General features: G+C 36.5%; 1 protein-coding gene across 1 annotated transcript in view; it reads right to left on the bottom strand.

Annotated features, from left to right (window-relative positions):
- Positions 1 to 487: 487 nt before the first annotated feature.
- Positions 488 to 27,998, bottom strand: part of Fgf9 (fibroblast growth factor 9) — a 36,920-nt gene continuing 9,409 nt past the window's right edge. The window contains exons 2-3 of the mRNA XM_046447006.2: positions 27,261 to 27,364; positions 488 to 3,905 (exon numbers count right to left, since the gene is read on the bottom strand). Coding sequence (XP_046302962.1) covers positions 3,660 to 3,905; positions 27,261 to 27,364 — 350 coding nt within the window. The 3' untranslated portion in view covers positions 488 to 3,659. The remainder of the gene's footprint in view (positions 3,906 to 27,260; positions 27,365 to 27,998) is intronic.

The raw sequence follows: 27,998 nt of genomic DNA, 5'->3' as shown, positions 1-27,998 counted from the left end.
GCATGTGGGTATTCTATTAGTGTGTAGACCACACGACACACACTTGAGAGGTGTGGCTAATACATCTTTTCAATCCATATGGCATATTCCCCACCCCCACCACTTCATCACCCTTTCGTGCAAGTGACCACGCACAGTAGATCTAAATTTGGCACATTTCAAGGTCAAGTGATGCAGCAAACAGAATTTGACCTCGAACAATATGCCTTTGTCCATTCACCCATCCTCATAAATGTGCACACACTCCACATTTTGCTTGCTGCAAGTTCATAAATCTTCATCCCAGATTACTTATTTCTTCATCAAATACTTATAGAAAAGAAAAGACATCTGGATGTGTTTGTTCCTCCACTCCAGCCCCCACACCTCCCCAACCCTTCAATACATACACACAGCTGTAAGAGCAAGGAGAGTATTTTTAAAATTCCATTGGTTCATGTAGGCACAGAATCTGAAGCAGCTCCAAAATGGACATCAAGTAAAAAAATACCAGTTTTCAAAAGTCTGTAATTATGTATTTACACAAATTACATAATCCTGTATGTATTTACATACAATTACAGATTATCAAGTAAATAACACAATGTTGTAGTGTTAATGAGATGAAATAGTATGAAAACACCATCAACGGAAGCTATTCATTTATCTACAAAACAGGACCTGGCAGAGCAGGTTCCCCAACACTGACCTGGCAAGTCCTTCAGCACTGTTTGAGGACATTTGCATGACAGATGGAAAGGTGGTTCAGTCCATGCCGGGTAAGTCTTTTGACCGTGGTGCAAGTGTTGGCATCAACAAAATAGTGGTTTGGCTATCTGAGCATCTGTTTATGAAACTGGAACCACCCATTCCACAATGGCTCAGGGCTGCCATCCAAAAGGCTTTGGGTCTCTTACTACAAGAACCAGATGCAATCCTATAAACTAGAGATGACTCTACTGCCCAATAGGACAATGCCCACAACAAAACCCTGAGCCATCTACTCTCCCAGGAGGCCTATTTACATAAATTGCATAAGTCAATATTTATTTATTTACAGACCATTACAGTTTATTTTATCAATTGCCAAAAGCATATAACATTTTGCTTTTCTTAAAAAAAAAAAAAGGTACCAAAGCAAAATAACTCCAAAAGTAGACATTAAAGTAGCATTTTCTAGGAATGCATGGAGATTTGAGTCTTTTTCACAATTCTTTTTCCCTCTTTTAGACCAATTATCTGGAGTCTCGTGCTACTTTAAGATTACTTTTGGCTGTCGTCTAAAATCAATTTCTTCAGTGCTAAATATTATACCGATGGCATCCTAGAAACTTGATTCTTCCCTGTGGTCAAATGTTTAATTCTTTTTAGCAAAGAAAAAAAATTAAATGTCTTTTGGAAAAACTAAAGCCTGAATATGTGCACATTTTAGCAGCAGCAAAGGGTTAAATAATAAATAAGAACAGTACTTCTTAGAATTAAATGCAGTTCTGTTTAGAAAGTAAAAGGGGGAAAAAATCCCAAGAAAATAAATGAAGAGGACATTCTGATCCTTATCATAAATCAACTATTTTACAGTGCCTCTGTTCCCTCCCTCCAAGACAATTCTCAATCCCAAATATTAGACTTAGCTTTTCTTTAATGCACATCAGCAGGAGTGCATTACCCCATACTCCAGCTTGGACCATAGAAGGCTACATGTATTTGCTCACGACAGTAAATCATGCGCTTCTCGTTCATAACAGCTTTAACTTGCCAGTGACATGCTTTTATTTTTCATAGAGAATGTGCATCCGAGCAAAACAAAATCAGAATATTAAATTTTAAAATTAGTTACATAAATCCCAACACATTTTTTTAACTGTCACTTTCAATTTCCCAATGTAACTGGCTAGAAAGTGTTGTGTGTGGATGAGAATTTGTTATAAATTCCTTTTTTTTAAATATTGCTTTAAGAATTTGGCTCTTTTCACCTTAGTATATAGTAAGAAATAGTCTTCCTTGCCCAAGGGCAAGTTCCAAAATTATTGCTACCAAAGAAATACATATTCTTATGCTTTTCAGAATAAAATGGTATAAAAGCCTTGTAAAAGATATTCTATATAGTAACCTCCCCTCTAAAAAAATTGGGTGCTTGTGAAAACCATTTTTAAAAACAAAATACAGTCAATGAGTATAATAATTTCCCCCTCATTGTCATTATTGATAAAGATTTATTGTTTTCATGTTGCAAGTTTTACTTGAAGGGGTGCTATTACCATGTAATTATGACATTCACACTGAAAGCAATTCTCTAAAAAAGATGTTACAATGACCCCTATGGTACGTGTATAATTTCATATTTGATAGCCAAGTGCACAAATAAAAACTTACAAGAATGATCCTGTTAATCTGACTCTTATCTCTTAAAAAAGTCTGAGCTATGTACGCTTGTTTATTTTTTCCTTCCTTGCTTAAGAATTCTAAATCAGTACAATGTTTGATATTAGTCCTGTTGTTCTTGAGGTGGGCTAAAATAAAAAGCATAGTTATTGTTTAGCTTTGGTATATTTTGCAATAGACTTAAACAAGTAAGACATATACCAACCCTCATATTTTCCAACCATGAAGTTACAGTGATGGAGTCACTGATGAAAGAGGAAAATTACAGACACAGAATAAAAGGTTGAGACCCAGTTTATCTTTAATCCTCTGGGATAAGCTATGAAACAAGCAGTCTGAAGAGTGAATACTCAGTGTCATGAGCGATGTGCATAAGTTTACAATAATACGGGCACAAAATAGATTGTCGCCTTTAGTACATTAGGGTCATTAGAATTTCTCATATCCATGCACCGTTATACCTACTTGCATGAATTACCACAGGTTCATAGCGGACTTTGCCATTTAATGCTTACAGAGCCTAAAGCTTCCAAAATGCCTATCTGGCCTGTACATATTTCATTAAAAATAAACTCTATATAATAAATAAATATATAAAATAAATAAAATGTTGCCTTTGGAATTTCTATAAATAAATTTAACTTTTTTCTTTTTTTTCTTTTTTTCGCCTTTTTTTCTTTTTTCTCTTTTTTTTTTTCTTTTTTTTTTTTCTTTTTTTTCTTTTTTTCCTTTTTTTCTTTTTTAACTAAGAGGTCTTTGCTTTAAGTTCACTGGGATGATACCAGTGAGAATTAACTGAAAAAGTCTTTTAAGTAAGACTGCACCCTCCATGCCTTTGAAAATGCAGCGTACCCTTGCGCAGGCCACCAGCCAAAAATCCTGATGAGTCGAAGTATGGCAGCTGTGCTGATATAAGATGAAGTACAACTGATCAAAATTTAAAAGCGTGTCTATTTCCCAGCATGCATCAGGCCATTGTCCTCTTTGCTTTCTGACTCTCCAATTTCTCCTGCTATTCACCCACTCACACACTCACACCCCTCTCATTCAGTCTCTCTCCCCTTATTTCACAATAAATCAAGCAAGTGGCCCTAGGCAGCCCTCCAGGAGGATCAGCCTTTAAGTGCAGAACAAAATCAGCATGTTCCCATCCAAGCTTCCATCATACATTATGCATGCGACAAAGTTTGGCAACAGTGGAGCTGAGGTGATGACACAGCTAATCAATAAGAACCCACCGCATGAAACCATTTATAGTGGTTACTTTTTTAAGGGCTCAAGTGAAGAAATTGTCTTTGTCAACTTTGGCTTAGAATATCCTTATATAGTTCAGGTACTTTGTCAGGGTCCACTGGTCTAGGTAAAAAATGTGTGAATTTCTGGTGCCGTTTAGTCCTGGTCCCTTCTCTTGGAGTCCCGTCTTTATTTAATGCAACATAGTATCGCCTTCCAGTGTCCACGTGTTTATATAGATTCGATGAGTACGTGTTATACCAATTTTCTTCAAACTGTTCTCTGAATACACACTCTTGGGTTAGTTTTTCCTGTTAAAAAATAAAAAGAAAATAAATACATTGCACGATTAGCTACTTTCTATATTAAAAGCAATATTCCATTTTGCACAAAGCAAGTTGAGTATCTCTTATCCAAAATGCTTGGAAACCAATAGTGTTTGGGATTTTTTATTTTCTTAGATTTTGGAATGTTTGCATATATTTAATGAGATATCTTGCATGTGGGATCCAAGTCTAAATACAAAATTCATGTATGCTTCAAATACACATGATAACACATAGCCTAGTGATAATTTTATACAATATCTTTGTGAAAAAAAGTTTCCTGGTATGGAATTTTCCACTTGTGGTGTTAGGTTGGTGCCCAAAAAATTTTAAATTTGGGAGCACTTCAGATTTTGAATTTCCAGATTAAGGATGCTCAACCTGTACCCTGATGAGAAAATACTGATTTCTAACTCGTTCAGCCACTTCAATGCACTTTGCATAAACTGCTTAACTCTATCAATTCAATGACATTCTAATTTCTTATTCATAATGACTAAAGCAGAAAAGATTCTAAATATCTTGTAGTGAAACTTTTCTTCAGGCCAATTATTACACACAAAGTACAACTAAAATTCTGGGTCATTCCCATTTTTACTATAGCAATTATATAGTGACCACCTTTGCACTTAAATTTAGATAGAAGAGCCTCCTAACTTTAAAAAAAAAAAAAAAACATGCTCAGGCATACAGATGCCCCAAGGAAAGCTATACTTATTCCTATATTTCCAAAGCAAAAAAAAATAAATTTTAAAAAATGTTCCCTGTTTTCTTAAATATCTTGTATTTCCCTCCACCTGAGCTATATGAAAGCCAGGGTCCCATTTTACTCCACAGCCTGGGACTCCTCCAGCCACATCACTCGTGGGCAGTAATGACCAGAAATAATACACATATCACATCCCAAAGCCATGAACACACTCTAGGCAGAAATGTGTATATTGAAGCTGGCCCCTGGAGAAAGAAGGCAATGGGATTTATTGGCCTTTTTTGCTCTTACTGTCATTCAGCTGAAACTTTTAAAATCAATACTTTCCTAGATGATGCTTCAAAAAACACTGAAATGAATTTAAAGTGCTTACTTTGCTCTTGTCCTCCTGGCACCTTACATAAAAAGAAAACAAATAACCTACATCTGCAGGCTCCACATCCATGCATTCAATCAACTACAGAACAAAAATACTTGAAATAAAGTCATATCTGTATTGAACATTTACACACATTTTTTCTTGTCATTATTCCCTAAACAATATGGTATAACAACTATTAATACAGCATTTACATTGTATTAAGTACAGTAAGCTAACTAAAAATGATTTAAGGAAGATATGCAAAGGCTCTATGCAAATACTATGCCATTTGATAAAAGGGACTTGAGCATGGGCAGTCCTGGAACCAATCCCCTACAGATACCAAGGGACAACTTGTAATCAAACCCAGATAAGGGTATTTGGCATTCTTCCATTTCTGTCATTCAGACCCAGATGACAGACAGCAAATATTACACATCACCAAAAAATATATGCCTTTTTCACATCCATATAGTTGAGAACATACATTAATACACTGAATTCATAGATATAAATTGAGTAGAAACCATCATCTCCAATTGCTTGTAAAGTCAGTCAAGAGAGCAAAGAGAAGGGAAAGAATTTGACCAAATCAATCAACAAGTCCAATGTGAGGCCAGCTTCTGTGTTTCTTCCTTGACCCAAAGGCTTAAAATATAGTCCATGACTCCCGAGTGCCCACGTGTCCTCAAGAGTGTTCTTCAAGTAGCCAAAAACACTGAGCAGGTTTTGGGTGGTGGTGGACTTTTGTTTTATTTTGTTTTGTTTTGTTGGTAATGAAGACTGAATCCAGGGCCTCGTGCATGCTAGGCAAACACTCTACCACTGAGCTGCACTCCCGGCCCCCAAGTTTTTAACAAAATATTTCACTGGACAAACTTTTACTATGCAAGTTGAAACAGAGGAAAGCAAAAGAGAAAATCAATGCATCAGAGAAAGCCAAAAATGATGTGCAAACTGCTAACCAGGACTTATAGGGACAAAAATGAATTACAGAAAGTGAGCAGTTATCCATAGCTCCACTCACAATGTACTGCTTCCACTTAGGGAGGGCCCCGAGAAACTCACCCTTTCAGGGGCATGGGGATGCAGAGCAGAGAGCCCACCCTCCACCCCTGCCACATGTAAACCCAGAAGGGCCTCCTGGGGAAACACAACCACTTCCTGCACAAGAAAGACTGGGCTGAGCGTGATTATTTCTCCCTCATCTCTATTAAAACCCATGAAATAAAAAAAGTGTGCTGAAGCCATAATGGCTATTTTAGTCTTTACTTCCATCTGCATAATAGTCTCCTTGCAGGCAAGATTATTCCTGGTTAAAAAGGGCTGGTTTTAGTTTACTGTAATTTAAGGAAATTTTCTAAAATTTTGTTGCATTTATTTTTTTCATTAATAAAAGGGACCAAAGTATGGCATTGGCTTTCATTTCCACAAAGGACAAGAAAAAAAATTAATTCAAATAAAGCTTTTTGTTTATTTGTTTGTTTAAGCAGGAAATCTATCACCTGATAAGTATTACAATGTTTATTTTTTAAGTGAAGAATAATTTTTGCTCCTTTTGGAGCCATGAGTTAGGCACTAGTTTGTATTGCTTTTGCTTATAAGCATACCTCTACTAGCACAATGGTCTTTCCTGGGTCAGAAACAGATCCATGGTAACCTCCTGCTAGTTTACACAGTGGGGGAAAAACAGGCTTTGGAGTCAGAAGCCTATTCACATCCCAGCTTCATCCCTCACTCACTGGAGGACATTTGTAATGGCTTATGTCACCTCTTCAAGTTTTAGTAGCCTCATATTTAAAGTAGGATTAGAGCAGGTTGGGCATCCCTGATCCAAAAATCCAAAACGCTCTGAGTTCCAAAACTTTTAGGATATCAAGTCATTACTCAAAATGTTTTAGATTTCAGAGTATCCGATTTTGAATTTTTTGATTAAAGATACTCAATGGGTAAAAATCTTGGCAACTATCCCAAAATTCATGAAAAAAAAAAAACTATGAAATCTGAAACACTTCTGGTTCTAAGTATTTCAGATAAGGGATACATAATTGACACAGGGTTGTGACAAAGATGCAATCAGAAAACAGTGCTGAGCATAAAGAAAGCCCTCCATGAACAATGGTGTTGATACAACATTACATCATACCTCTTAGAAACAAACCTAGAAAACAGCTTATGTGATTTCTCCAGTTAAATGCATGGGCAAGAAGGCCCAGATGTGAGATGATTTGCCCCTGGTCTATGCCACAGTATCATGTCATTATGATAATGAAGTCACTAGAGCAAGAAGTTTCCAGGAGCCCTACTTTAGCCACTGCACTGGATCCTTTCCATTTTTCACATCTCACTGAATAAGCCCTGTGGTTCCCATAGCCCCTCTCATTCATGAGATTCAGGATGCTGTTTCCCCAGGGGCAGTCATTAGGGAGGGTGGCACAGGGCTAGCATTCACCGGCCATGTTCAGGAATGGGGTACTACAACTCTTCTTATATGTGCTTTCTTTTGTCTATACTCCAAAATGCAATTTTTAAAAATACTATTCATTTTGCAGGAGGAAGGACTAAGAAGCAGGCGGGGGTGGGCTGGGGGGAGCATGAAAAAAATTCTACTGTGACAGAAGTATCAACCTCTAAAACTGGAACACAAGTGTGTTCTCAGTGCTTAAAAAAAGATTCTCATTGTATCTTTTTTTTTTAAAGAATATGAAAAACTCCTTTTAAAAAAAGGCAAGTAATCTAAGAAATGGAACTAACCTTTTCACTGCTCTGTTACCATAGCTCTAGTTTCTTAGCAGGCTATTTTAGCATCATTTATACACACATAATATAACTTTCTAGGCAACCCAGAAAATAAAGTGAGTTATTTGATTATAAAACAATATAATCTACAGCCAGCATTTTTCACGATGGTTAGGAGTTCAATGGTCTTATTCACAGGAGGATTGTATAACTTCTGTTAAGTGAGATTATGCTGACATAACATTGTAAAACCACTGATACATTTCAGCTTCTGAAATTATACCAAGTATGTCACTCTGGTAAGCTTGCATACCCTGAAAATTAAAATTATCATTAAAAGTTAAAGACTGTGTTACTTTCCTGTACCATGCATGGATTTTAAATAGTTTCTTCCTCTTAGTTGAGACTATGTCATTATGTGATTTTTATTTTAGACAGAGTAGCAAGATTTACAAAATTAATCTCTTACAATCACACTTCAGTACTAAGTGATGAAATCCTTACCTGAGGTGAATATGTTTAAAGCTATCCTTCTATTCCAAAATAATTTTTTAAATAAAAATAAATAGATAAAACTGGGGATGTAACTCAGTGGTACAGCACTTGCCCAGCATACACAAGTCCTTGGGTTCAATCCCGAAAACCACACACAAAAAAAAATAACAATATTAATTAATAATGAGTAGATGAATACAAATTGGAACAGCAAAAATTGTATTAACCTATATTCTTATATATGTGGGGGGAGTGTCAGCCTTCAAATAAACTATACACTTTAGAATTATAGAATTCAGATGTTTTAAAACTCACCATATGTTTTCAATGCAGACGGTTTATAGAGTATTCCACTATAAAGTGATCAATTCTTGTTTTATTGTATTTCCATGTTTTAAAATTTTTTTAGATTATTTAACTATAGCTGTTTATGGCATACCTATCTTTGAACTATTGGATTATATCACTAGGCTTGGGTGGAGAATGTGGATTTAATTCAAAAGTCTACTAAAGCTCATGCTTTGGAACAAAATCTGGTGAATGTTAGCAACTATGGAAACCTCTTTTCATTTTAAATCATCAAATTCAGAGCAGTGGGAAAAACTGAAATTAAAACTTCAAAACTGTTACCATTCCTGTTAACACCAAAGTATGAGATAATAATTTGAAAATTATAGTATAGCCCAGAGAATGCTTAGGAATGTTATAAGACACAGACTTATATAGACACTAATTTAAAATACTAGACAATTTGAAAATGAGTGATCCACAAGGGCATTATTACACCCAATTCAAATGCCCATTTAAAAAATGAAATCAGAGTTGTTTCAAATTTGGAGAGTCAGTAAGAATTCTCATTGCAAATATATAGACTTGTGATATGCTGCTATTTAAAAACATGATTTCCATATTAATAAATATAGGGCATAACTTTAACCATGCTATGCAAATGGTTGTGTTTATTCAACTCAACTGAAAATACTTGTTACCACAATATAAACTACTCTAACACATAAATTCATGATCAGCAACCATACAGACATTGACTTAATTTTAGAGTTCCCAAACATTTTCATAAGTTAATGACTTTGATGTAATCCTTCATTCTTGTATCTATTGTCTATTAGAGTCATGGTATTTAAACCTCCCTTAACCACAATTACTTGTCCAGATGTACTCTTCCTCATTAATAATCTAACAGTGAAGCCTAAATGGGAGTTGTCGAGAAGACCAAGGTGATTAAATATAATGACTAAAGGACCATTAATAAGAAGTCAGTTCTTTTAACTCTTCTCTCCAGGGATAAGTCCCTATCTAGAGAGAAAGCAACAAATATAGAAAGAAGAGGCAGGAGGACACTATTGATGATTTTTTTTTTTTTTAGAAGCATCTCCCTAGATCCAACCTCCGTTTGCCCTCAACGTGCCTCCCTTGAAGTCCTGTTTTTCAAAACCTCCTCAAATCCCCCCAGATGGGCCTGCCTTAATACCCCTGTTCCTGGCCATTACAATTGCTTCTGGAATAGTAGAAACATTGTAATCCATTGCACTTGAATTGATGTAAACAAAACGAAGCAAAAAAAGCAGGCAATTTTTCCATTTTTCTCATCAAAATATATAGAATATTGGAGTGGAGGGGTGAGATTAACCAATGGGGAGTAAGATACAATTGGATGGGACCAAGAAGTTCTGGCGTGTTATTGCACAGCCAGGTAGTTATAGACAACAACATCATACTATATATTTCAAAAATCTAGGACAGATTTTCATGTTTTCATCATAAAATGTGATAAATGAGGAGATGGATATGTTTTAACCTGATTTAAACATCACAGAGGGCTGCGGATACAGCTCAGTGTAGAGTCCTTGCCTAGCATCCACCAGGCTCTGGGTTCAATTCCCAGCAAAATAGCACCACATAATACACATAATACACTACAATACACATACACATATAAAAATATCTCATGGACCCCATAAGTACCATTTTTAGGTTTTTATGTATCAGTTAAAAAATAAATTTAAGTCAGGAACGGCAGTACCCATCTGTAGTCTCAGCAACTCTGGAGGCTGAGGCACAAGTTCAAGACTAGCCCAGGCAACACACTAGGACCTCATCACAAAAACTAATTAATTAATTAATTAAAATAAAATGTGATTTTTAATTTTTAAAATATATAATTTTTAAAACACTAAATATATATCTGAAATTAAGAATTCCTATCTTCTTTACAATCTTAAAATTCCTGTGTGCTAAAAAAAAATAAAAAACAAAAAATAACTTCTCCCGAGAAGTTGGCTACTTCAGTACTTAGGAACTCAAAGATCAGGGCCCTGTCTACTCTAGGCACACACACACAGGCACGCGCACACACACACACACACGTATGCAGCAGGCTTACCAGCCATGTGGCAATAAATAAGCTGCCAAGGACAGACCCTGCCAAATAGGACAAGTGAGACAATTTAGAGGCCTTCCTTAGAAACTGCCTATTAAAATGCATCTTTGTTTAGCAAATCATATTCACTCATAAACTTTCTATACATTTGTAGAGATGCATTTCCACAAGGAAATAAAATCTTGCTCTAGGTATAACAGAATTCAAATTTGAAAAATTCAATATTCACTTTAAGGAATATTTGGCTTATGTTAATACATAGCCAATGTATATTTAATTTTTCCACAAACACATCTATAGAAAAACTGCATCAAATTTCGTTTAGGATATTAAAACACCAAGTTGGAAAAAATAAAATGTCATATTTCTAACTGAAGACTATTACCTGATAAGAGTAGTAATATTATTCAATGATCACTTAAAAATGTACATTGAAAATATGCAAACGCTATAATAACTTCAAATTAAAATATTACTCAGTAAAATGCCCAGTAGAATGCCCATGAAGGGTCAGACTGACAATGGAAAAGTATAAAGCTAGAAGGCTGAGAGGTAAAATTAAAGATTCAAGAAGGATACCAGAAAAAGACAACCACTCTATTTCCATGATAAGCACCACCTATTTTGAAAGGGGTGGAATCAAAAACGAAAAATTTTAGCAAAGACTTTCCATGATCAACAAAGCAGGTTAACTTCAGCACATGTTTGCAGAAATAAAAGACGAGAAATCGAAAGATTAACAAGTATAATGGCTGTATAAATCCAAAGATAAATTTTAAAGAATCAAGATACACAGAATTTCCTTGGTAAAGGCACGCCAAGCTTCCAGAAACACACACACACACATGGGGGTGAGCTGGCTAATATTCCTGAGCTTTAATTTCCTTCTCTGTAAAATGAAGGCATTGGAAGAAATTTCCAAGGTCTTTTGTTGTTATTGCTGTTGTCATTCTTGTGCTAAAGATTGAACTTACATCCTCCCCAAATTCAAGGCATGACCTCTACCACTGAGCTACTCTCCCACCCTGGAAGGTCCTTTTAGTCAAAGACTCTAGTTAGTCAATCTTGGAAACATCAAAATGTGGAAAGCAAAGTTATCCACAATAACTCTGGAAGGACATATTGAACAGGAAATGAAAAAAGAAACTACTGCAGAGCTGGAAAACAGGGAAAGAAACCAAACAAAATGTGCTGCATCAGTTGCCCGCTGCAGGCAGGAGAGCCAGCAGGTCAGAACTGCAGAGTAAATCCAGGCTTCCAGCAGCAATCAAGAGAATGAGGTTGCTATTCCAAGGAGGAAAGGACAAGGAAGAAGGCAGCCACTTTGTCACAAGGGCCCTCCAGCTTTCTCCCTGGGAGAACATTTGGAGGATACACTCCTAATTTCTGTTACTGCTTTCTCACATTTGGAGGCTTGCCACATCCTCTTCCCAACATTGGCCTTAAGAACATGGCCCACAAAGGCCTCCTTGACCAATGAATCCTACCAACACTATACCAATATAATGAACTGTCCTAAAAGAATTGACTGGAACAGGGATGGGGTTGTAGCTCAGTGGCAGAGCACTTGCCTAGCATGTGTAGGCAGTGGGTTCAATCCTCAGCACCACATAATAATAAATAACTAAAATAAAAGGTATTGTACCATCTACAACTAAAAATTATTTAAAAAAAGAATTTACTGGAAGAAAAATCCAAATCCTATATGAAAACAAAAAGTTATTAGTGGGTAGAATACTCAAATCTGAGAGGAAAGTTGGACATGTGCACAAGGCAAAGAAATAATGTACAACACCAAAAAGAAATAATGCCAGGCTCCCTGGGGCATTATTTGATATTTCCAAAGGACTCTTGAATTTTTTAAACACCTCCAGCCAGTGCTTATGTCCCCCTGACACCTCCATCTCTACTCAACCCATAGAGAACTCCTAAATCAGACTGAAAGGGAGATGAAGCCTGTCCCTACCACCCTCCCCTTCTCCTTGGGTTCCCAATTTTTAGCTCCCAATATACTCATGTCAGCACAGATTTCTCCATAACCAAACCCTTCTTCTCAGCCCCACCATGTGATAAATGGTCCTTCCTCTCCTCAACACTGATGTGACTGTGTCTAATTCTCTTTGGGCCCCCCTCTCTGCTAGATTACGCCATCCTACTTCCAGTGCTAATCAGAGCTAACATGATCCATTATTCATTCTATTCCACCAATACACCAAATGTATATGCTGACAGGGGCCTCTTTAGAAAGTGCCTTAGCCTGGTATGTTGGCACATGCTTATAATGCCAACAGCTCAGGAGACTGAGACAGGAGTATCACAAATTCAAGGCCAGCCTCAGCAACCCATTGAGGCCCTGTCTCAAAATTTAAAATAAAATAAAAAGGACTGGGGATGTGGCTCAGTGGTTAAGCCCCCCTGGGTTCAATCCTTGGTACCAAAAAATAAATTAAAAAGTGCCTTAACCCAGAAAACTGATTCTGGAAGGGGGCATTCTAGGTACAGTGACAGCCTCATGCATTAATTAACATGTAAATATTAAATAATAATAATTATTATTATTATGACAAAATAAATGATATTCACAATAAAAGAAACTTCTTTAGCTAAGTGGATAAATAATAATGAGCTAAATATGAAAATAACTATGGAACATCAACCTTAATAATAATCTTGATAAATTAGGTTGACATTTTATAATTTGAGAGATGCCATATTTTTATCTGTAAGAAAATTTTTATTTTCAGAGACTGCATCATGAGTCAACTTCAGAATTCAAACTTGCAAAAAAAAGAAAGAAAAGAAAAGAAATAAAACATCAGTCTATCTGTCACACAGTAAAAGCTATCAGAGGTCTCATCTGTGCAGCATCTCTGTCACTGCCACAGGTACCCATGAAGAATGCTAAAGGGGACTGGGGAAGTGGATCAAGCGGTAGGGCGCTCGCCTGGCATGCGTGCAGCCGGGGTTCGATCCTCAGCACCACATACAAACAAAGATGTTGTGTCCACCAAAAACTAAAAAATAAATATTGAAAAATTCTCTCTCTCTCTCTCTCTCTCTCTCAAAAAAAAAAAAAAAAGAGAGAGAGAGAATGCTAAAGGAACGAGCACAGGCTGAGCAGCCTGTGAGCCACAGGCATCAGCTCCTCCAGTCCTCACAGCAATGCTATGAAGTCCCTGTCATCAGCCATTTTATAGTCTCAGCTCAGAAAGTTTGACTGCCCTAAGTTGCATGGCAAGTGGGCTTGATAGAGCTGAGGTTCTAACCCGTTACTTCCACTACTCCACCAAGCTCAAACTGTTCAGAATTCCATCAAAACACAGAAAACTGAAAAAACAACTTGAAAGATAGAGAACAAAAAGGAATATGAGTTAATAAGACCAGTAAAAAAAAAGTATCTGAAATTCAAGGTATTTGTGTAGAAAAATGAAAGAATAAAGAAAAAGGGAGGGAGAAAAGAGAAGGGGTCAGGAAAACAGACAGAAACCTAGAGCTTCAAGCAGACAGCAGACTATGTGAGGACACACTACATGACTCCGCAGCCCATAGGCAAAAATAATTCAGTGCTAACAACAAAGCAATCTCATTAAGCACTATCAGGCAAAGGATGTTTTTGGCATGACCTTGGCAAGTCTGTTCTTAGAATACTGCCTTGCGTTTGGGGCCACTTCATTACAAAGGAAAAGCAAACTTAAATGGAGATTTCAATGAAGAACTTAAAAAAAAATTAAGAGTAAATCAACTTATGTCAGGATTTTAAGCATTTATGGAAAGTGGGAAAGAAGACAGCTCTGAGCATGTCTCTCCCACTTAACACCATAGCCTTTTAATCCTCCGAGGGAAGCCCTATACTGCAGGAATGCAGGCTTTTTTTTATTTTCCCAGCTGGTTGTCATGATGTGGCTGATGCGCACCAGGCCAGCAGGCCGATAAATGATGTTTCTTCACAAGTTCAAGTCAGTCTCCGGCATAGAAGGAAGTAGGAGGGACAATGTGGCCAGATCACTGCTGAAGATGCCCCAGGGCCCAGGCTCCCAATTGATTCTAGTGAGGCCAGCTTTTTTGTGAGGCTCAAAGGCCCCTCCTAGGCTAGGTCACAAAACAACATAGTGGCAACATCTCCTGAGTAGCTGATGATGCTGACAGGGGAAGACCCTCCAAATGTCAACAAAGAAGCCTCTGGCAGCAGCTGAGATAAACAGAAGTAGAGTCAAGATGAATTAGGGCACAACCATATTTCTAAACCATGTAGTAAAGTCACCTTCTCTGCTGATGAGCTTTTTTCTCTGCAAGAACACCAGCTTGTTTCTGTCCATCTCCTCAGAGTGATCCTGATATTCTTTCCTACTCCTAGGTTTAAGTTCTATCCTGCAAGCTCTGAGCCCTTTTTTTACATAAATTCTAATATTTATTGCGCCAAATTATAATTCTTGGTTTACATGTCTGACTCTCCCAACAAAGTTGAAAATTCTTTCTGAATCAGTTCTAAAATTATCCACAAGAGGAGGTATATTTGCTTTTGTAGGAACAGTCAATTGTCATTACTCATTGTAGTTAAATTCTATAAAATCTCCCAGAATACTAAACCAATGCTCCCAGAGGAAATACAGGGTTAGGTTTCTATGAGCCTCTAGTCATAACATTTTTGTCAAACTATCGATACATCACCTTATTTCATGTGTATTTCTATTTAAGAATAACTTACTTAACACGTATTATCAATTCATTAACATCAGATTTACAGCCAACATCACCTAACTAATGATTGAACAAAGCTTTCTCATGCATAAGATACATGAATATCTTGTATAATTTGCTCCACAAGATACATCTTAGCCTTTTCTTGCTTTTAGTTAACACTACACAGCATATCAGCTCTATGCTGGGGATGTTTTATGTGGCAATATCACCAAGAAAAGGCACAAAATATTAAATACATAGTACTAAATACATCCCCAAAAGGACCCTGTTTACCTGAGACAAGAAGGCAGAGCTTGGCCTTCTTTGACCTGAGCTGGGAATATGCATGTGAAAGACTCATTTTTTTCCCCACTTCCCTGCACATGTCCACAAACCATCATGAAGTGAAACAAATATTAATTTGGAGGTTATAATCAGATTTTAGCAACTAGGTAAATTCACAAATACAGAATCTACAAATATGAGGATCAACTGTATTTTCAGCACCTACTAAGGTACCTGGCATGTATTAGTGATGGATGATGGATAATGGTTGTTAACTTTGTGAAAGCAAGCAAGAAAGAGTGAGTGTATGAGTGTGCAAGTAAGCATGCAAATGAACTGTGAAGACTGTAAGTGTGTGAACAGCTGAGAGAGTATATGAGCAAGTAAGCATGTGAACAGAAATTTGTGTGTGTGGGTGAAAAATGGGTGAGTATACAAGAACGGGTATGAGTGAATGTGCAATTGAGTGTTTCAGTGCGTAACAGACTAGAAAATGCTTCCAGTCTTCACCCTCACTCTGACTCAAGCTGTCCAACAGCACAACTCAAGAACTAAGGAAGATGCTCAGTGACCAAAAACATTCTGAGACTGAGGCCCCAATTGAGGGGTAGCTTAGGGTTCTGTGTGGCTAACAATTTATTCTGAGAAAACGGGTAACCCTGGAGAACTGAGTGGTAAGAGAAGTGAATGACAAGGAGTTCCTTCCAAGAAGGCAAGTGGGGTCAAAGGAAGGTAGGAAGAATTTAGGGGCCATAGGGTTGTTCTTCTATTGTCCTTAACATTATTGTCTCCTGGTTGTACTCATAGTCCCCGTACACACTGATTGGACTTCCAGCATGTGCACTTTAGGCTCAGAACTCAGGGAAGCAGGGTCAGCTCTGCCAATAAACCACAGAAATGAAACTCCCATTGCATAAACCCACTGCTCCTTTCAAATATATACACCAAACTATTCAGAAATGAATTAATTTTATAGTGTTCATGATTTCATAGAAGCTATTTCCACAATGCACATTTTCAATCAAAAATATTTATAATTATTAAAATGTGGGGCTAACAAAGACATACATTGAAGAAAAGATAAGCTCTTCAACAAATGGTTCTAGGAAAACTGGAAATCCAAATGCAACAAAGTGAAATTAAACCCCTATCTCTCACCATGCATAAAACTCAACTCAAAGTGGATCAAGGACCTAGGAATTAAACCAGAAACCCTGAGTCTAACAGGAGAAAAAGCAGGCCCTAATCTCCATCACGTGGGATTAGGCCCCCAAATTCCAAAATAAGACTCCTATAGCACAAAGATTAAAATCAAGAATCAATAAGTAGGATGAGTTCAAACTAAAAAGTTTATTCTCAGCAAAAGAAACAAGCAGTGAGGTGAATAGAGAGCCTACAGAACAGGAGCAAATCTTTACCCCTCACACATCAGATAGAGCACTAATCTCTAGTGTACATAAAGAATTCAGAAAGCTAAATACCAAAAACAAATAACCCAATCAATAAATGGGCCAAGGACCTGAACAAACACTCCTCAGGAGATTATATACAATCAATCAACAAATATATAAAAAAGTCATCATCTCTAGCAATTAGAGAAATGCAAATCAAAACTACTCTAAGATATCTCACTCCAGTCAGAATGGCAGCTATTATGAAGACAAACAACAATAAGTATTAGCGAGGATATGGGGGAAAAGGTACATTCATACATTGCTGGTAGGACTGTAAATTGGTGCAGCCAATATGGAAAGCAGCATGGAGATTTCTTGGAAAATTGAAAATGGAACCACCATTTGACCCAGCTATCCCTCTCCTTGGTCTATACCCAAAGGACTTAAAAACAGCATACTACAGGGACACAGCCACATCAATGTTTACAGCAGCACAATTCACAATAGCTAAACTGAGGAACCAATCTAGATGCCCTTCAGTAGATGAATGAACAAAAAAAATGTGGCATATATACATAATGGAATATTACTCAGCAATAAAAGAGAATCAAATCATGGCATTTGCAGGTAAATGGATGAAGTTAGAGAAGATAATGCTAAATGAAGCTAGCCAATCCCAAAAAGCCAAATGCCAGATGTTTTCTCTGATATAAGGAGGCTGATTCATAGTGGGGTAGGGAGAGGGATTAGAGGAACTCTAGATAGGGCAGAGGGGTGGAAGGGGAAGGGCGGGAGCATGGGGTTAGTAATGATGGTGGAATGTGATGGACATCATTATCCAAAGTACATGTATGAAGACACAAATTGGTGTGAATATATTTTGTATACAACCAGACATATGAAAAATTGTGCTCTATGTGTGTAATATAAATTATAATGCATTTCACTGTCACATATAACAAAATATAATAAAAAATTTCATAAAAAAAATTGTGGGGCTAACATTTTTTTTTATCCAAAAGGATCCCTTATACTCAAATTGGTCAGGAACCAAAGGATATATGTTAACTCTTCAGCTCAAAAATACCTACTTACAAATCAGGTACTAAAAATCCAGGGTCAGTCTTATCTTCTTTTTATTAAAAATAAAGATAAAGAAAAGAAAGAAGTAATTGTCTCACTGACAATCCATTTGCTCATTCAATACTTTTTAAGTATCAAATGTATGCAAGACTGTTTTAAGTACAGGCAGTACCTTGGGAAACTAAAGTAACTGAGCCCTGGCTTTCCAGAGCTTAGGCTTCAGGAAATGGACAGCTTTAATACTCGTCTGATTTGGGGCTTCCTGAAATCTTCTTCTCAAGTTTCTCTCATCAGGAATCTGTGGCAGGGATTGAGACAGAAGGATTCCTGAAAATGCAGCAGAACAGAGCAAGGAACATGAGTGACACTGAGAGTGGTCAGAGAGCAGAGCCAGGATCATATGTGAAAGCTGCACCTGTCACAAGAATTCTGCTGCAGATTTCTGAGCCTGAAGAAAGATCAGTCCTGAGTATGCTCCCTGGGACCCCAAGCCATTCTTCAAAATCTATCATGAACAACCTAAATCCTTCCCAGGCTGGGGATATAGCTCAATGGTAGAGTACTTGCCTAGCATACTTGGGGCCCTGGGTTCCATTCCCAACAATAAAACAAACAAACAAACAAAAAAAAAAACTAAAACACAAAAACTAAATCCTTCTTAACTCTTGAGAAATTTATAGACCCAAGTTCTATGATTTGATCATACTAACTTGGCTTTTTTTAAGTGTGCCTCAATCAATGAATGTGGCTACTCTATTCACAATGTAAACCTAAAATTAAATCAATAAAAACTTTACAAAAAAGATAATTTTCCACTAACTAAAAACCATAAGTCTAGATGTGAAGGAAAAATGAACCACTAAATAAAAACTAAGTCACTAGAAAGAAAAAAAAATCCTCCAAAATCTGTGAAAGGAATACTGAAATCTTGCTCCACTATATGGTTGATTCTGGGGTGTGTGTGTGTGTGTGTGTGTGTGTGTTTCACAAAAATGAATGGTCACTCTTAACATGCATATGTATCAGAAAAAATTTCTTTATTTACCTATGTTCAAATCCTGATTTGTCACTTGCTATCTATGTGTGACCTTAAGTCACCAAACTATTAAAATCTCACTTCCCTCATTTCTAAAATAAGAACATTATATGAACTAAATTATATAGAAGATACTCTACTGAGGTGCTGCCGCCCTCTTTATCATCTAAAAACTACCATCTAATCCTTTGAAAATTGACCATGCACTTATGAAATGTAAAGCAATGCTCTATTACCCAAAATATCTGTTGAAAACCACACATTTCCAGAGCATGCCTGATATCAGGTTGATTACTCAAAAAATGTTCCTCCTTATTTCCTTCATAGGAACTGCATTCCTTGGAGATTCTGTACAGGACATGTCAAAACACCTCTCATGAAAGCAACCTGAACTGTGCCACTACAATTACAAATTACCAAACTTAGTGGTGATTCGCCATTTTGGTAGGGTATCCTGTTCCATGAATACACAAGGCTGTTCTGCTATTCAAAAGTTGCTCAGGATTGCCCCTGCAGAGCAACTGACAGAGTAAAGCTCTTGGTCCAACATGCCCCAACCCTTCCTCCTGCCCAGAGCTTCACATCTACAACCATGTTTTTTGATACTGGCATCTGCAGATCCCTAGAAGACAAATGACATGATCCAGGGAGCCTCAAGTTCTCAACAAGAATGTTTTCACTTTATCCTTTCACTGCAATGAAAAAGTAAAGGAACTGCTTCAAGAATATTCAGGATTCTACAGATGAACATCTCATGACCCACGTACTACCACTGAAGAGTGTATAGTCAGCCCTCTGCATTTATGAATTCCATATCTGGGAATTCAACCAACCAAGAAACAAAAATATTCAGGAAAAAAAACTGGATCTATACTAAAACATACAGATTTTGCTTTTTGTTATTATTTTCTCAACAATATAGTATAATAATTGTTTACATAGCATTTATATGGTATTAGGTATTAAGTCATCTAGGGATGATTTAAAATCAAATACAGGTGCTGGGGTTGTGGCTCAGTGGCAGAGTACTTGTGTTGCACATGTGAGGCACTAGGTTCGATCCTTAGCACCACATAAAAATAAATAAACAAAAATATTGTGACCATGTATAACTAAAAAATTGAAAATAAATAAAATCAAATACAATGCCATTTTATATAAGGGACTCAAACATGAAAGGATTTGGGTATTCAAGGGGGATCCTGGAACCAATCCCCCCATGGATACAGAGGGGCTACTGTGCTGGGGTTTAAAATTACTTTCAGTACTAAAATAGTGATACTTATATCATCAGCAGTAATGGGAAAAGAAAAAGACATACTTAGTCTACAGGTTTAGGACAAGTGAAGACCAGATGACATCATTTGATCTCACAGTAATTCAAATAGGAAGAAGTTGGGAGGAGCACAGAATCATCTCTAGATGTTGTAAAGAACAGGCATGCTAAGCTCAAATAAGACTGAACCACAGCTGGCAGGACCATATTGACAGTGAGACAGCATCTTAGTTTCAAGTAACACATTGATCATATTAAACCAACTCTGCCAATTTAAATTTTATCAGTCTTATAGTTCAGCTTGAATTTTAATATAAATACGATTTGAATTATAGTTGTCAAGGAGGTGTGAGTATAAGGAATTCAGATCTAGTCTCACTTTTGCATATATTCAAATAACAAAATAAGTTAAGTCAACATAGAATCCTAAGGATCTGAGATTCAATCAATCAGCCATTGATGGACTCTATATCCACAGATCCAATAAATCAATCACAGATAAAATGAAAAATTACATCTATACTGAACACATACAGACTTTTTTTCCTGTTATTATTCCCTAAACAACACGACTATTTACACAGCTTTACATTGCATCAGGTATCATAAGTCATCTAGACATTGATTTGAAGTCTAAGGAAGAATGTTTGTGGGTAAGTTTTCTGAAAAATACTACACTATTTTTTTAAGGGACATAGCATCCACAGATTTTGGTAATATTCATGGTGTATCCTGGAACCAATACCCTGCAGATACCAAAAAAAAAAAACTGTATTTTTTTGTTATTGTTGTTTTATTTTTTCTTTTAAAGAAGTTAATATATTCTTCAATTCTGAAACAGATAGATCCACAGAGTTCCTCCCACCTACCCCACAATATGGAAAAAACAAGCAAAGAACTTCTGAAGCTGATATAGCTCTACCCCAAAAAAGACAACTGCTCCAACTAATATATGTATTAAAATAAAGTTTGTGTGCATTAGAAACACAGGCAAACATTGGTTACTGATTAGACAGATTCATGTAAAACAAACCTACTAGTAATACCTGTTTAGCAAGCACAAGTATCAGAATGATGGTAGGAATGGTTGTAAGGCATAGCTCTGAGACTGAAAGAACTAAGCCTGAGTCCTGTGCAGCTATTCTGAGCTTTTGAGCAAGTTAGGTGACCTCTCTCATTTTCAGTTGGGTAGTGGAATGAGATAACTCTTAGGAAAATACCTGGACTTTACAAGCATACAACTACAGAATACACAGTACTTTCACTGCATGACGCTCAAATACAGCAGACTGTGTGTGTACGTGGTTCAGGACTGGTTGAATAATTGGGTCAATGAACATTTACCATGTGCCAACTGCACATAAAGTGCATGCTGAGCCTCTGGGAAAATAGAAAGATTACAAAGACAGACACTCTGACTCCAAAATCTTCATCTAGTGGGAGAGACCAACAAGAATTAAAATTCCTGGGAGAATAAAATCAAGTGCTGTGAAGGGATACAAATAAGAGATGCTAGCACTTCCCAATCTGTGGGCTCTCTTCTGGAATCATTTTTGCAGATTTTACACTCCACGTTCCTACATCATCACAATTTTAGTGATTGCTACCTTTTTAAAGAAAACATTAAATACCTTTCATTAAGTTCAAACTTCTTGGAAATTTTTTTCACACCATTCTTTTTTTTTCCTTTCTGCATTTTTTATTGGTGCAATATAGTTGTACATAATGATGGGATCTGTATTATATATTTGTACATGCACAAAATATAACATGGAATTTTTTAATGAGACATTTTTATAGCTATTTATTTTTGATGTTTTAAAGTATCTGGATAATGTGATAATTTAGATTAAGCTACTAAACGTAACTTTCTGAATCATATCTCCAGTCTCTTTGATACAAACAAAAGGGACATATATAAACCTGATTCTCTGATACTCTAATTCTCTGAGTGGGCACCTGTATCTGTGTGCGTGCACACATGCACACATGCACACATGCATGTGCAATCTAACTACCTCTATAAATTTCAAGTAGGCAAGATATTCTGATCTTTACATTTGAAGTAATGGGCCCTATCCTGTCTTCCCTTCCTTTACTGAGTCTCCTATTCATCCCTCAAAGCCCACTTTAAATGTTACCTACACAAGTTTCCCAAGCAGTTCTTTAAACACTCCTCTGGGTTCCCTACAGTGGACTACAATGAATTTCACACTGCACTGAATTATTGGTAAATATGTTTCTCCCAACAAATTTTGAGATATCAGTTTCATACTTATATCTTACTTACTGTGCTAGACACAAGGTAGATATGAATGTCTGTGAAATAAATGACAGACAAATGAATAAATGGATGGGTAACTTGACATAAGAATACAATAATCAAACTACACCCCAGAGTTAGAATTATTTAGGTTTTCCTAATCAAATCATGATACATAGTTAGCAATATAGTTGTTCCTATTTCTACATTCTAATAGGATATCAGAATCCTACCTATTTTCTTAAAAGTATCATTTGTTCACTCTGTCCTTTTAGATTGACTCTCAAAGTGAACCTGGGGTCCAAAAGAAAAGCTACACAGATGAAACAGTAAATTAATATTAAAAATGCAAAAGTACATTTTAAATGAATTTCTGCTACACTGACACATGAATTTACTTTATAAAACTGATTCCTATTTCCCCAAATCTCTTATTTACTTTCTTTTATAATAAAATCAGTCTTTTCAAAGTTTTTCCAGCATTTTAAAACAAAGCGTCACTTCAGTGTACTGAGCTTATGGAATGTCACATAGATAAGAATTTCTTAAGATCCAAATTTTAGTGTATAGTAATAGAATGATCACATCTTTCTTTTCTTCTCTCAATCTCATCAAGTAAAAATGAGATATTTTTATCACTCTTTATTCCCACTACCACACCAGTTGTGATAACTGCAAACCCAGTAGAAAACCGAGATTCTAGCCCCAGCAGAACAAGGTCTCCTCCTCAATCTCCCCCCTCACCTGCATAAGGTAGAGACCAAAGAGAAGTAACCTGCAGCCCAGAGAGCTTACCTCCCACCTCTATACAAAAGAACATGGTAAAAAGAATCTCATTGCATAAACATTCAGGGTACACAGAAATCATCATGGATGAGGCACATAAGACTCTCTAGTAAAGCCTAAAAAATCCAAACTATAGAATTCTTGAGCTCCATCCAGAATGGAAAGTCACATCCCAGATGTCTAACTCAAGCTCATCATCTCAGATGAGAAAAATAAGGGCCCACTGCCTGCTATAGTAGCAGACACAGAATGAGAATTCAACCATACTCTTGCCACTACACTATCTTCTCTCCAGCTCAGCCATGTCCCCCTTGGGCTACACACATCAGGGACAACATAGACACAGTCCAATTAAAAATAGGAGTGGAAGACAGTGATTCTTCATTCAACTGGAGTTCTTAACACACATTGACCACATAAGCAGAGATACACTGAGGTCCATGCCTATATATCTAAAGAGGTATTGAAATAAACCACAATTTTTAATTAATTTTACTCCCATGAGCATTTATTAAACACCTACGATGGACAAGGGCCCTTGCTATTTATTAGATAATATTAAGAAGAAAAATGTGGCCCACACCCTTTTGATCCATTAGTGGATACAAAAATTCATTTGGCAATACTATAAATTATACTGTTTCCAATATAATCATGGAAATATAAACAAAGTATTACTGGGACCTGGAGGAAACCACAAGAAATGCTAACCAGAATAACTAGGGCTAGAGTTAGGGATGTGATGGAGGCTTTGCAAAAGAGGTGACATTTTCACTGAATCTTAAAAGGTGCTGCTTCATCAAGCAGAGAAGGGATTAGAAAGGCATTCCAGAGAGAGGGATTACCTTGACCATGTGTACTTGTCCGATTGCATGACATATTTGGAGAACATCAAATAGACTCAAATTATGTGGGGAAATGGTTACAAGAGTTGATTCTAACAATGCAGATCCGGAGGAAAAATGGTTTATGAAAAGTATTGAATGCTATGCTAAACAATGTGAGCCTTATCTTTCCAAGGCAAGTATTGGAAGGGCTCTCCATGGAGAAGAGACATTTATATCTGAGTATTGAAGGTAATTCTGCCATTAATGTGGAAAATGAATTAGAGATGACAGATATTAGATACAGAGAAGCAGCCAAAAGTATGTTATGTTTCCACAAAGAAATTATAATATGGAAAAGTGTCTCTCAGAGCACACTTTCCTCAAGAGCAATTTCCAAGTCTGATGTTACTCTTTCACATGAAAAGGTATGTTATTTCAAAAACACACATAGAAGAAGAGCCATTTTGCCTTTTCTTGGATTACCTCCTTTGTCCAGCTGGGATTATCAACTAGTGATGTGGCCACATAGCAAGGCAGGTTAGAGTCTACCTCTAACCATACACTTTATGTGCACAAAAGCTCTAAACAAGGCTGTCAGGATTCACAGAAAATCTAACAAGACAGTTTGTATCCCCAAACAACATGCAAGATGTTGTTCTCCAAATTTCTACCTCCTGGGTGCCAGTTCCTGCAATATTGTCACTGGTATTGGGTCCACATTCAATGTACTTCTCACCCTGCTCTAAGCACTGAGAGCATACACAAGCAAGAGGGCAGCCATATGAGGGCAGCCATATGGTTTATGAAAAGTATTAAATGCTTTGCTAATGCAGAAAACCACTGAAATAATCCAGATAGGGAGATGAGGCTCCACCCAGTCAACATTCCTACAGGCAACTTGCCTGAATACAAAATTAGATGTGCTCTTCTTGTCGACCAATAAGCCACAGGAGTCTGAATCATGCCAGTGATTTCATCTGACAGGCTGGTCAACTCTCAATTGGTGAGAATAAATATTCCAACGGGGCATGCGGCAATCTTTGGAGCAAGAAACAAATAATACAGCCCCTACTTGGATTTTCTCACTTATCATATCCTTTAAAAATGTTTACTTTGATGAATGTTTTATAAAATAATATAACATATGAACTATATAGTTTTATATATACAGTTTTGAATAAATTAATATGTATATGTTGAGATACATAGTCAAAATAGCATCATTTGATGGGGTATGCATACAAAAAAACAAGTTTGATGGGTTATGTGATCAGAAAAGTTTGAAGACCATTTTGATAAGCCCATAGCCCTTCCATCCACTTAAGGATAGAATTTCTGCTCTTAAAAAATATTTTATTGAATTGAACTGGGATCAACTGAATTAAATCCACATTACATACCTAAAAGTGAAATAATTGAGGGCATGAAAAAAGGAAAACATCATTTTATATTTTTTAAGTTTAAAAGCTTCCTTCATCTTATATCTCATATATCTTTCTTTGTACTTGAAAGTGCAGACAAAAGCCATTTAGGAAATGAATGTTTGCCTAAACCAAAAACCATGTTTAAAAATCTAAATTCAATTCTTTATTAACATTTTTTTAAAAAAAATTATTCTCTTATGAAAGCACTTACTAAACATATTTAAAAATCTAAACCAATCAACCCATAGTTTAAAATTTTACCAAGGCAGAAAAGTCCTAACACGTTCTATGTGGTTAAAAATGTTGTGTTAGCCAAGGATGGTGGCATAGGGCTGCAACCCTAGAAACTTGGGTAACCGAGTCAGGAGGATCACAAGTTCAAAGCCAGCCTTGTCAACTTAGTGAGACCCTGTCTTAAAATAAAAAATAAAAAGGGCTGAGGATGGAGCTCAGTGGTAGAGCACCCCTGGGTTCAATCCCCAGTACTAGAAAAAAAAAATGTGTGTTATATTCAAATGCAGGCCATCATTTCTTGTCATCTACAATCTTGAATAAAACTTTAATATTACATATTTATATTACATGTGTGTGTGTGATAATGTTGAAGCAGTATATATATAAAAACATTTGCCTTTCATTTCCATCAACTGAGGACTCCAGAACTTCTCCCAGTCTGAGCTTCTTTCAATTTTTGACTTTTCATAGCCTCAAGACTCATATTTCAGATAACTTGGATTAAATTCTCATTTGACCATCAATAATTCTAATAAAAACACTAAAAATCATTTCATTACAAATTTTAATGTTGAAACACTAAGTTAGAATATAGCAATAAGCTTTTATTTGTATTCACATTTACAAAAGTTAAGTCTCTACTGTGCAGCATGCACACATTTTAGGTACTGTACTTAGAGGAGTGAAGAGATACAAGGATGTAAAGTCATTCCCCTCCCTGCAGAGCAGAGACAGGGACTCTGTCTCATTCACAGTTATACCCCAGCACCCAATATAATGCCTGGTACCTGGCAGAGCACAATATATACTTCATCACTGCCTCCCCCAAGGGTCTTACAACCTAGAAGGGGTGGGAAATGAAACTGGAGGGAAAAAAGAAACTGAATATTTGCAAATAATTACAATGTTGTTATATTCTTATTCACATATAAGAATATCTGACAACAATTTCCATCTCCTTTCTCTCCTGGCATAATGGAAGTTTTATGTTGCTCAGAAAAAAGGTTTAGACTCACTGCATGGTCTATTTCTAGTTTTAATTACAATGCTTGGCAAAGCTTGGGAGATCATTTCAATTCATTTCAAAAATAACTCCCATTCAATACAAGAAGATGGGATTTTTCACAGTTGTGAATTTTTTATTTACTTGATAATGAAGATGGTTTGGCATATAAATAAAGCACTTTCTTTGCAACTTTGGTCTAGTGAAAATGCAGAGCTGATGATCTATTAATAAAAATGAACGGCTTACAGGCTCAGTTTCATTTCTAGCTCTTTTTAGTCTAGGGAAAATGCAGCTTAAATAAAACATGGGACACAGAAACTGACAAAGTCTTTCCCAGTACTTACCGATCCATACAGCTCCCCCTTCTCGTTCATTCCGAGGTAGAGTCCACTGTCCACTCCACGAATGCTGACTAGGCCCACTGCTATACTGATAAATTCCAGAATGCCTATGAGACAAACAGCAGAAGACAGAGAACAGATTAGAGTACAGAGCTGATCCTCCAGAGTCTCAGTATCCCTGAGGGTTTACAAAGAAAGCTGAGTTCAGTTCCCAATTTGAATAACTATGCATTAAAGAAGTAACATCTCTTTTAAAATCACTGCCTAAAAAAATTTGATTTTGCAACTAAGGTCCATTCTACTATATTGATACAAAAATAGTTACCAATATGAGCCAGGTATGGTGTCTCACATACAGTCCCAACCATTTGAGAGACTGAAGCGGGAGGACTGCTTAAGTCCAGGAGTCTGAGGCCATCCAGAGTAACACAGTGAGACCCCATTTCAAAATAAGCCACCCAAACATCAACAACAACAACAAAACAAAACAAAAAAAAACATATAATTTACATAATAAAGAAAACATTTTAAAAATTCAAAAAAGATAATATCTATGTAGACATGATAAGGAATTATAGAATTAAAACACAGCCAATGAATATACTCTAATGACACTAAAAGTATAGATGAAGAAAAAAATGACCTACTTCCACTTTATAAGTGTGAAATTAAATATTAGTGTATGTGCATCTTGATCTTAGACTTCTCAGCCTCTAAAACTGTGAAAAGTAAACATCTGTT

Source organism: Marmota monax, unplaced genomic scaffold, assembly GCF_021218885.2.
Source record: "Marmota monax isolate L192 unplaced genomic scaffold, Marmota_monax_Labrador192_F-V1.1 WCK01_AAM20220418_F8-fsc00043, whole genome shotgun sequence".
Lineage (NCBI taxonomy): Eukaryota > Metazoa > Chordata > Mammalia > Rodentia > Sciuridae > Marmota > Marmota monax.
The sequence above is the reverse complement of the archived record's forward strand: the minus strand, read 5'-3'. Positions and strand labels throughout refer to the sequence as shown.